The following is a 12,164-nucleotide window of genomic DNA, read 5'->3' as shown; positions in this document are numbered from 1 at the left end:
AACTGTTAGGAGGCTGTTTTAATAAGCCAAATGGGAGAAGATCGTGGCTTTGACTAGGAATGACCAAATAATTTGCATGGGACTCTGAGAATAGGAGCTGGTGACTTAGCTGTTAAAATTGTAAGCCTGGGCCTCTAACTTAAGCATTCAAGTAGATCAAAACTTAAATGTAACTAAGTACATGTATTTAGTGAAATAATGGACTAAGAAATGAAGGAACTCATTTTAGTTCAAGTTCTACGGTTTTTGTTTTGTTTTGTTTTGTTTTCAGTTCTACTAAATATGTGTGTGGCCTTGGGGAAATCTCTTACTTTCTGTGGGCCTCAGTTTTTTTTTCAGATATAAAATGAAGGTTTGAATTGTTAAAGGTCCCTGATTTTATAATTCTGTGAAAAAGTAAATGTATAATTAATGTTTACTGTATAACAGGATACTGAATGAAAAACACTTTAGTAAAGTCAGAAGTACCGTAAGGTATTCTTATCTATATGATACGTATGTTTATAAAGGACTTTACAGACAGTTACAATATGAGATCATAAATTTAAATGTAAACGTGTGTAATGCAGATTATAAATTCTACAGATTGGAAAAGGGAGTAATTAGTAAAGACTGAATTAGCCATGAAGGTAATACATACTTGATCTGGGACTAGGTATAATTTAGTTAAAATGAATAGAGAAGAAAGATAATTCTTGGTAGAGAAGAAGGCATGAGCAGAGAGAGAGACTGAATGAGCATAGCATGATAGGAGTTTTTGGCAGCTAGGGACTCAGGTTGAACTTTGGGAAAATAGGATTCATAGAGAGAGTAGAATAGAAGTTACCAGGTATTTGGGGAAGGGCAGACTGGGGTACAGAGTTTCTGTTTGGTATGATGAAAAAGTTCTGGGTGTAGTGAAATTGGCGTAGGTGATGATTGCACAACACTATGAATGTACTCATTGTTACAGAACTATATACTGAAAAATGATTAAAATGTTAAATTTTATGTTATGCATATATTTTTTTAAAAAGCTAATTGCCTTTGTATAAGGTTATAAATTTTATAGCTGTTATAGTAAGTGTCAACATGTTCTGTCTTTAATGTGCTCTCTTTTGTTTGTTTGTTTTGTCACTGTATTCTTTGTTATGCATTTGTTGATAATTTACATATTTCGACCCTTATTTTAAAAATAGCTAACAGCCTTCTATTTCATCAATTTCTATTGAGTTAGCTTTAATTACCTAAAGCTTTAGGTTCTTTTGGATAACTTTGGCTCTTAGGATAACATTTGTATGTGTATCCTTATATTGAAATTAGCAGTAATAGTATTTTTCATGATTAAAAATATGTTGAGAATTAAGAAATCCAGCTGTCTTAAGAAAGCCTTCCTTCACTGCAGTGTTCTTCTTGCAGGATGAAGATGAGCTGGACTCCCACACCATGGTGAAGACCAGCTCGGAAAGTGTGGGCACCATGAGGGCCACGAGCACCATGAGCGAAGGCGCCCAGACCATGATTGAGCATAACAGCACGATGTTAGAGTCTGACTTGGGGACCATGGTTATAAACAGTGAGGATGAAGAAGAAGAAGATGGAACTATGAAAAGTATGTGGCTTTTTTCCATTGAATATTAATTTCCTATTTTGAAAGTATACATCCATAGAAACCAGAATAGTTCTGTATTACTTTTTATAGCCAGCGTGGAAATTTTTGTTTCTTTGCTTTATTTAACACTAATAAATTTTAAAAATAGTTTTTTTTAAGATAGCAGAAAGCACATCTCTAGTTTAGGATTATGGAACTTTTTTGTTGAAGAATGCTTACCCATAACATAATTTAATTTGTATAGTGTTTTACAGATAAAAGATAGTGTTTTTATTTACTTTTCCAATAAGAAAAAGTGAATCAAAAATTCTGTTCCAGTAAATACAACATAATATTTCATGTTGTCTAAATTATCAGTTAAACTGCACAGTGATACAGGGGGTGCAAGTTAGAGGAAATAGGGCCGATGTGGAACAAAAAGGAACATTAGAAATAAGGCTCAAGAGACAGGGAAATTCATGCATAAAATTTAGTTTAGTGCATATTTACTACTGCTTGTCATGTGTGAGGCACAGTGCCAGGGGTACTGCAGGGGCTAAAATGACTATTAAGACATTCTCTCTGATGTCTGTTACTTCCAGAGTGGTGAAGATAAAGTCTCACAGACTAGCACTCCTTTTATCTTTTATTTATATATGTGTATATATGCATATATGTATATGTGTGTGTGTGTGTGTGTGTGTGTGTGTGTGTGTATTTGCCATATAGTTAACCATGGGAGGTGGGGGTAATGAATTTTCTATATCCCACAACTGGTGGGTCTTCTGAGACTTTGCTCTGGAAAGCAGCCTAAGACTTGGGTTTCCTGAAATTCCTAGCCAGGCTTCTGACTAGGATAGGCTTTCTGCTCCCCTAAGATGCTTACCCAGCGGCTCTGGATGGTCTTGTGGCCTCCAAAGCCAGCTAGTATTGTGATACAAGTCCTGTGCCCTGTAGATCAAGAGGACCTTATGAGACATTTTATGTCATTTTTCTACATGCTGATACAGGTTTTTAATTAGACTATCTGACTTTTAGCAGACATTTAGATGATCATTGAGTGCTTTCTTGCATCTCTAGTGAGCTACTGAACTCCCTATGAAACTGCATAAACAACTTTTCTATGCAGTCATATAGCTGGTCATCAGCATATAAAAATTATTAAAAAACGTAAGTCTTTATGGAATCTAATTCATGTTAGAATGTTATGTTTCAAGGAAGAGATATGTGATGACAATTTATCAGGCATTAAATCACATCACAGATTTCCATATATTTTGTGTAGTGACTTTTAGCTTTGATAGCCACAGAAATCATTCACTAGATGTTATAATTTTATGTCCTAAGTATGGTTTTTTGAAAATCATATTGAAATGAAATTTCAGTATGTTCTTATTTATATGATCATATTCTTGAGATCTTATTAAAAGCCCATATTTAAGTTGATCAGATAGTGGTTTATATAGTTTCAGTTATTTTATGTGCTTCTACAAGTTTTAAATCCCATGAGTCAGCTTTGAGTGTATTTTAAGTTTCTGCAATTTAGACATCATTCTGTAATGTTCCCCAAAATCCAGTAATGTGACCCCAGGGATTGTCATACGGTAGTATAGCAACAGTAAAAAAGGTGAAGAAGTTACTGAAGCTGAACTTTTCCTGAAACCACATAATTACTTTTTGTTTTTCCTTAGGATCTAAATCTTTTTTAAAACTTCTTAGATTCATTGGTATGAGCTCTCAGGTTATGTCAACAGTCAAAGCCTCATTTGCTAACGTGTCCTTAGTGTTTTTGTTCCCTAAAAAGATCATAGCAGTGCCCTGGCCGGGTGGCTCAGTTGGTTGGAGCGTAGTCTTGTATACCAAAAAAAGGCTACAGGTTCAATTCCCAGTCGGGTCACATGCCCCAGGCATGTGAAATTACAAACCTGTTTTCCTTACTTTTGGAAAAGTGTGTTGATTTGACTCTAGGAAGCAAAATTATTAAAAGATCTTTTGAAGGAAAGTAGGCAAAAGTGACAAAAAATATGTAGAATTTGATCTGTTTTTGTAAAAAAATGGCATGGGAGTGCCATTTCCACTGAGGAGTCTCCCTGACTGAGCTGAAACACCAAAGGTGTCTCCCAGAGCAGAGTGGAGCAGACGCACAGCGCTGAGCAGACCGGCACAGAGCAGACCTTAGCGGAGCAGAGCTGTCTCGCTGGAGAGGGTCCTGCCCCCAGGGCCTCCTGGCCCCAGGGCTGCTCTATGGTCATGCTGTATCACTGCATAAAGTTTCCTTCATCACACCCGAACTTGCAGATTCTTGTTGGCGTTGAATTGTATTTTTAAAAAACCAATAGCTAACACTTAATAAAATATTAATATCTTTCTTTCTCTTTCTAAAACAAATGGCATGGACCTGAGGGCATGTCCCAAGAAGAACTCTCCAAATATATTTTCAGCAGTGACAGCATTACTTCTGCCCTCCCCTCCCATTCTTCCCATTCACATCTCTCTCAGGCCTCCTCTTTATCCATCTATGGGCAGGATCCAGCTGGGTAACCAAGATCTTTCACAATCTGGCAACAGCAAGTGTTTACACAGAGATCTCTACGTTATCCAGATGGGTGAATGTCAGGGAGAATTATGAATGGTTAACAGTGAGTATAAGTAGATTGATTGTCATTAAGTAAATCAACATTCAAGAGTTTTTGTCCTGAAAGAGAGTAGATTAGGCTCAGGTCAAGGAATCCATTGTCATGAAATTGATGAGATAGTAGAGGTTATTTCTTTGTGGGTGACTCTGGGAAAGCAGTTATTTCAGCCTTTTACCCTGTTCAGCTCAGATCTACTCAGCTCTGTCTCTGTGGTATAGTTTCTGGTCTTACAGAGCAGGGGCTGGATTGGGAGCTGCAGTTGCGCTGAGAGGACTATCCTTTGTTGGTTTCAGATGAAGCGCCACACTCTCCAGTAAGGTTACAAGCTAGTTTCATGGCTTTAGCTACTCTCTTCCTTCTCTCCTTACCGCCTCTACCTTATTGGTCTTCTTTTCTCCCTCTTCTGGCAAACGTGACCATAGACCAGTCTATTTGTCCATCTTCTCTGCATCTTCACTGTGGCTGCTGAGTGCCGATGGAGACATTCTCACATATGTACAGATGGCGACCACCAGTTCTTGGCCTTCACCCCCATTTGGGCCCTCAGAATGTTCCTGTAGCCCATGTCTCTCTGCTCAGCTCTTTCCCATGCTACATAGTGGCTACTTTAGACCTCACTAAATCTCTTCCTGCCACCTCTCCTCTCAGTTTCCGTAGATTGCCTTGCTTCCTACTTACAGGGAAAACTGAAGTGTTATCACGTGAGAATTAGAGAAGCTGTGCAGGTGTTTCAAACGTGGACTTTGGAGTAAGATAGGAAAATTAGAGTTGTTCTTAACCTCTCTTTTCCTTTACCCCATCATTGAATCAACATCAAGCCTCATGCTTCCTAATTGATCCCCTGCCGCCAGTCTTAGTCCCCTACCCTTTACAGATCTCACCATCTCTTTTTTGCTTTTGGCCCTCCGGTGACTCCCATGCTCTTAGTGTAGAGCCCAACATGGCTTAAAAGGCAGTATATTCTCTACTGTTTACCTTTCTGTTCTCAGGTCTCGCTAGTCTTCTTCTAGCTCCTCAGCTCTTAAAATACTCATCGTTACCTTTGGGATTTTATGTGCCCAAATCCCTCTGTTTTGCACTGCCCAGTACCTCCCTTTGTTTAGATTCCTGCTTCCTTGGCTAATTCTCTGGCTCAGTTAAGAGGTTTGCTTCCTCTACTGACCCAGGTTAGGGAAGGGTGCCCCTCCCATAGGCAACCATCTCACTTCATGCTTTTACTCTGAATAGCAATTGTCACACTGAATTATAATTGCCTATTTCTGTACGATTATCTGTTTATTCCCCACTGTATTCCCAGTGCTTAATACAATACCTAGTACAGTAGTAAGAGTTCATTAAATATTTTCTGAACAAATGATGCGGTGTAAGGAAAAGAGCCAGGGATTTAAAGTCAGACCACTTTTAATTGTGTGTGACTTAATGTTTTCTGAGCTTCAGTGATGTATATTTGTCTGCGTATGTGTGGATTAATTTAGGTAAATACATTTAGCACCTAGCAGAGTGCTTTAAATACAGCAGGTTAGTAAAGATTAATCTTTACCTGATACTCTGTCAGTTTGTCCTTCCAACACCTTGGAAAGCTGGAGTGTCCAGAGAGTCAGCCCTGCTTCCCACACAGCCAGGGAGGCCTGCTCTTCCTGGGACTGGAGACCCGAGCCAGTGAACAGCTCTGTTGTTTTCCTTCCCAAGGCAAACTCTTGCTCCAACCTTTCCCTGCCTCCTGCAACACCTCGCTCTTTATTCAGTCAGATAGCCAGAGGGGATTCTAGAGACAGTAGTCATCTCTAGAATGAACAGATTAGCACAAGCGTAAATATGAACGATTTGAATGGCACGGTAAAGACACTCAGCTGATCTGACATCTCCCGACTAGGAGTATGCTCAGTCGTGTGTATTGTGATAAGTTGCAGGTGGGAGAACTATTATATTTCACTGTTTGTGAACTTTGATATCTCTGAGAAAATGGGTGAAGTGTCATGGAAGCATGAAAGAGTAATTTAAATTTTATTTTACTTTTTTTTTTTTTTAGAAAAGAGAAAAAGGTGAATTTCTCAAGTTATTATTTTCAGGACTTCCCATACATTGTTTTATTGACTCCTCAAACATTATTTTCAGGACTTCCCATACATTGTTTTATTGACTCCTCACAAGGACCCTGTAAAGTAGGATTGTCACTACCATTCACCACTGAGGAAATTGAGACTTGGGAATGATAAATGACCTGTTCAGGATTTCATAGCAAGTCAGCAGTGGAGCCAGAACATCTGTGAGTTCTTTAGGAAAAGAGACCTGGATCATTATGAGCTAACTTAGTTTCGTGGAAACAAATCAGATCAGAGTAATATAATTGCCTTTTTTTTGACAGCATCGCTAAACTTGTACATTAGAGAAAATGTAGGGTTTGGACTTGGTGTTTTAGGATTTTGGAAAAGTATTTGACAAGGTCTTTGATGATATCCTGTGGACACTCTGTAATATGACCTAGTTGGTAGTTCTGAGGGTTGAACGGTTATACCCAAATGGGCTTGTGTCAGTCAGGGATTATTGGAGGAAACAGAAACTACTCTCGGTATTTTAAACATACAGATTAAGTCAGAAGTGTGGACATTAATAAATCAGTGGAGAGGTTGGAGGCGAGGGCTATGTAAGCCAGGCCTCCAGGAATCCAAAGTGACCTTCAGTGCAGCTACTACTGGTACGGTGAGGACAATGAATCCAGAGGCTACCGTTGGCACTGTTGAGTTCAGTAAACCAGATGCTCTCAATCCTTGTGGCCATGCGGGTATTAGAGAGCGACTGCCAAGGCGGCCACCCCTTAGCACCTGGGAGGCTGGTGACTGGATGCTGGAATGCTGCTGTTAATAAAAAGGAACACCACGTCTTCATAGCTATGCATGGCAGAGGAAATAACTGAGGCAGCAGCAGAAAAAGTGTACTTATCCAGGGTAAGGTGCAAGGAGTTCTGGGAAATGCAGTGCTGTGATTCCCAGCCTCTACAAGAAGGCTCGCCAGAGGCAGTGGCACAGTGTTAAGTAATAAATAGTCAACCAGAAGAGTTCTCACTGTGTGCTGTAGGGGTCAGGCCTCCGCCCTGGCTGGGTCAGCATTTTTTATAGAAACTTGATGAAGCTATAGACTGAAAGCCCATTAGAACTGCAAGTGACATGAAGTGGAGCAAAATGAAAATAGCTTCTGAGATGGAATCAGGATCTGAAGAGATCTCCACAGGCTGGAGCAGTGAACTTCATTTATAAGAAAACCCTGGCTTTGGATCCATGAACTCACCTCACAAATCCACGTCATAGCAGTAGCCCCTCGGAGATGCTGGTTCTGTAGACCATAGCAGGACCTTGGCATCTCTACTTTAAAAAATAATCAAAACAACTTCTTAAGTACTTTTGAGGTGGAGCTAGGCCTGATAACTACTTTTTAGAGCAAGGAAGTAAGTAACTTTCCTCAGTGCCTAGAACTCACCTGGAGAATTTAGAAAGGATGGAGAGACATTGGAGCACAGTTAGCAGAGGGCGAGCTGCCTGGTGAATATTTAGAATGGGTGGAGGAATAACTGGTCGTGTTTAGGTTTTATATTTTTACTTATATTAACCTTTGGTAACTGTGTTTAGCAATGATTAAATATTGGGTTAAATAATTTTGATTGGATACATATTTTTAAATATCTTCTTTGTATATACCTATAACAGTGATTTTTAAAAATATCACAGTTTATTCATTTTGGACAGTTTCACTTCATTAGTAATAGAAGGCAAATTTAAGATCTGCTTTAGATTTTTAGGAGTTTATCCGGGAAATAGATTCTAGATTGATTTAAAAAGGGTTTAGGAGAAATGAGCAAGAAGGGAAGACTACCCATTAGGTGTCCCTGCTCCTTAGTTCATCTAATGTCCCTGGACAAAATAGTAAGTACAAGACCATTTGTTCTGAGCAACATCTTTCATGTCCCATTCTGTGCTTAGTAACATCTCTCCCCGCTCTGGTTCAGTCCTTTTCCCCCAACCTTTCTCCCAAAACCTATTTCAGAAAAGCATCCGATATGCAGATGTAAAGTGCTTAATAATGTTTAATGTTCACGAAATATTTACCTTTTTTCCAAAAATTATAAACCTTTGAGCCAAAGAAGTAAATCATTAAGGACAGAATTTGAAATGCCAAGAAACAACCAGGAGAGCAGGGTGTGTGGGGGTATCCCTTTCCCATTTCTCCAGAGCTCTTACTATTCTTTCATGAACAACTGTTGTGTCTTTGACATTATTCTTGCCCACAGCACAGCAGTAAATGTGAGAACAGTCAACTGCAGGTCTCACTGGCAGCTGGGCACAAATACCCATAGTATTACTGGGCAGTTAGAAACCTTCGTTTCCTCTACAGAGGTATGATGTGTGGCCACAGTGGTTCGGAGTCACTTGTGGGTACTGAATATGGTCTGCTCCTCTGTGTTCTCTTGTCTGTGGAATGTGTAATGATGTTTTGACCCAGCTCGGGCCTGTAAGTGTAGATATTTTGGTCTGAGGATATCTAGCACTGAGCATGGAAAGTATGTAAATTTTAGTCTTCCTTGGACAAATGAAAAGTTGTCTTTCTTGTAAAGGCCTCTGAAGAAAGGGTTTCCAAAGACACACAGTTGCTGTTATAATGCTCATTACTCGTACAGGAAACCATTTCTTTTATTTAACGAAATCCTTGGGCTTAAATTTGTCTGCTTCCCTTTATTCTACTCTCATTGGAAATGGAAAACAGCTGGTCACTATTTTCTGTTCAAGAACCCTTCGATGTACTTGGATACTTGTTAAATTATATACTGAGACTTTTCCCAGCTGAACAATTTCAGTCCCTTTAACCTTTGGACAGGTATTATTTTCTAAGCTTTTAATCTTTTTTATGAATAGCCTCTGGATCTTCTCCATGTTGTCTGTGTCCTCCTTTGTATTAAAGTACAATCTAAGAAGTTAAGAAAAAGCTGATGTCAGTAGCTTCTGTATTAACATTCTATTTTATATCTATATCTATATCTATATCTATATCTATATCTATATCTATATCTATATCTATATCTATATATATATATTCGTTATCCTCTTGACAACAAATTGAAGGACAAATTTCCAAGATCATTAATCAGGTGGATCACGCACATCTTAAAATACTTTTAGTAGAACAAATTAGATAATATTCATAAATCCCTTTGATGTCTAAATATATTATGCTAAAGTTATGATTAATTATAATATTTCATTCCCTACACTTGACTGACTTTGTCATAAGCATGCTAAGAAATTAAAAATTAAACAAATTATATTTTGTTAAAGTATTTTAAAAATTCCTTTATATATTTGAATTTCCATGAAGACTTTTCACCTGTTTAGAAGACGTTCAGATTAAGAAAGTTAATGAATAATTGTAAGTGGACTGGCATATTTTCTAAAGGCATTATATTCACACAATTTAGTCTTCCTTGTATATGTTTTGGGAATGTGTGAAGGAAGGGAAAACACTTTTTTTTGCATGGTGATTATTTTATTTTATTTTTATTTTTGCTAATGGGTTTTTAGTTCCACAACAAGTGGTTGAGAGAATTAGGGACAAAATTGAGAAACAAGGTAATTTAAACATTATATTTATTATTAAAATATAAATATTTTTTATAAGTAGGGTCAGAATTTAGCTGCAGCTGGAGAAATTGATGTCAATTTTTGTGATTATTCTTTCTCTGTTTTAAAAAAAAGTATTTGCCGTAGCAACCACAATCACATATGACAGTGGTTGCTATCTTGAGACTTCCTGCTTCACTCTCCTGTTGAAAGGCCTACTATTTCTTCTTTTTTTTTTTTTCCTTTTTTAAAAAATAAATTTTAAATCAGAAACATCCTCTCTCTCCTACTCCTGTGAACATGCATCAATCTCCCTGAAGACTTGACTGCACACTGTGGGCATGTGCTGAATATTGTGTGGTTAAATATTACTGCACAATTACAGCTGCCTCCTCCCATTAACTTTCCAAACAATGTTACCTACTTTTCTCTTTCGAAATAAAAAAAATTTTTTTTATATTCTTTGTGTGTAGCAAATATATACTCTAAAATTTAATACTCAGTTTTAAATTAAAAAATGAAAAATATTTGGAGGTACAAGCCCATACATTTGAATACAAAATTAGGTGTCAGCATATCTTGTTCTAAAGTCATCCGAAAAGAAAGATCTAATGTAATAGGCTGCTACCTTTTATTTGATTTTCACACTTACGTTATTTTTAAATTATAAAATGTTTATTTCTAACCTAGGAATGGCTTATTTTCCATGTTTTTTAGTATAGAACCCAACAGGCATTTTACTATAGGTTTTTAGGTCAGCCCCTAAAAGACCCTTAAAACCATAATAACTCTGAAATGTAATAATAATTAAACTACTCTATAACAGTGGAGTTCAAGTTTCAGATTGGGGTATTCCTGTAGCAAAACCGAAGATTGCTGCTCCTACCCATTCCTGCATCCTCCACTTGGGAGTAAAAATTTTTCAATTGGGGACTGAATTTAGCTATCTGTACCAAAAAATCCAAATAACAGTAGCTAAACAAATTTCTCATTTAACAAATCCAGCAGCAGAGTGTCCTGCATTGGTAGAATGATTTCATAATGTCAGAGATCCTTTTTTTCACGTCATCTTTAGGGCATTATTCTCATTGCCGTCCTGATTGCAGAATAACTGCCAGATGCTCAGCCATTAAATCTGCATTCCAGGCAAGAGGAAAGAGCAAGAAGAAATGGCTGGTACCTATGTCAAGAAAACAGCTTCCCTAGAAACCCTCATCTCATAGGCCCCAATCCTGATACAGGGCCACTCCTCCCTACAAGAGAAACCCCTTGTCACCTCAAGGGAGGGAGGGCCTGTGGAGGACACGTAGGCTTTTGCTTTTGAGACACTAGGACACTAATGGTGGCTCGCCTGCCCTGGGCAGCTCCTGATGGGGTAGGGTTGGGAGCAGCACAGGACTGTTGGAGGTGCAAGATTAGATTCTTGGGATAAAATTCCTTAGCAATTTCCTTTTCGCTTTAGTCAGTCCGGGGATTGGTTTGCCTCTTCCCTTTCTATTGCCACTACTTACTTCCAATTGGACTTTTGTATGTCTGACTCATTGCAGAGAAGAATACTATCTATTTTCAGCCTTTTCCTTACTCTCCCTGTCTCTCAAGGCAGTACCTACTCAGCCCGTCTTACTTTTTGTTGTAAGGATTTTTATAAAATATTAAAGCTTTCCCCATTTTATTCTCTGTAGTGGAAAAGTAACTTTTGAGATTTTATGTCTTTCCTTCTCCTTTTCTGTGCATGCTGCTGCTCTTGAAATATAGGCCATATTGGAGTTGCTGCTCTGTAAGTGTTAGTTTCCAGTAGGAAAACATTAGTCTTCCATTTTCTCAGATACAGGGTCTGAATTAAGACATTGGTAAATCTAAAGACCACTGTTTCATTATAGCACCAGGGTATAAGTAAAGATTCGGGGTGAAGTGTTCCCTATCCTCTAGTTGAGGAGAAAACAGAGAAGACTGTAAATGGAGTCTGCAGTGCTGACTGGAGGGAGAGGTGATAAGTATAGTGCAGGCCTGGCCGGGTAAGGGGGCGGGGGAGGAAGATTTGGGAAGGAGCAGTGGTCAAGGACTGCTGTTTTCTGCAATGGAGTAGTAGTGCCAAAATGTGCTTTTGGTTATTTTGTTTTTACCAAAGCACCTACATAAGCTAAATTTATTTTTTAAAGAATACTATATAGAAATGTGCTTCAATGAAACATTTTCTATACTTTTGTCAAATGCAGTTGATAATGGTGAAATTCATGGGTTTCTTTCACAAGAGTTATTTCCCAAAGAAACCTTTTTTACTCTCCTCTCTCGTTTTGAGTTTACTATATAAACATTGATAAACCTTGTTGTTAAAATTTTAAATTATTTTTT

The 12,164-nt window shown here is 38.1% G+C and overlaps 1 protein-coding gene across 3 annotated transcripts in view; it reads left to right on the top strand.

The window, feature by feature from the left end:
• STK3 (serine/threonine kinase 3) overlaps positions 1–12,164 on the top strand; it is a 225,472-nt gene that overhangs the window by 150,380 nt on the left and 62,928 nt on the right. For all 3 annotated transcript variants that reach the window (XR_013815003.1, XM_079796718.1, XM_079796717.1), the window contains exon 9: positions 1,399–1,591. Coding sequence is in view for 2 of the 3 variants with exons in the window: in XM_079796718.1 (XP_079652844.1) it covers positions 1,399–1,591 (193 nt within the window). In the remaining variant the exon portion in view is untranslated. The remainder of the gene's footprint in view (positions 1–1,398; positions 1,592–12,164) is intronic.

The sequence above is a fragment of the Cnephaeus nilssonii genome (genome assembly GCF_951640355.1).
Source record: "Cnephaeus nilssonii genome assembly, chromosome: 18".
In the NCBI taxonomy this organism is placed as follows: Eukaryota; Metazoa; Chordata; class Mammalia; order Chiroptera; family Vespertilionidae; genus Cnephaeus; species Cnephaeus nilssonii.
Note: the sequence above shows the minus strand (reverse complement) of the source record. Positions and strands in the feature narration are given on the sequence as shown.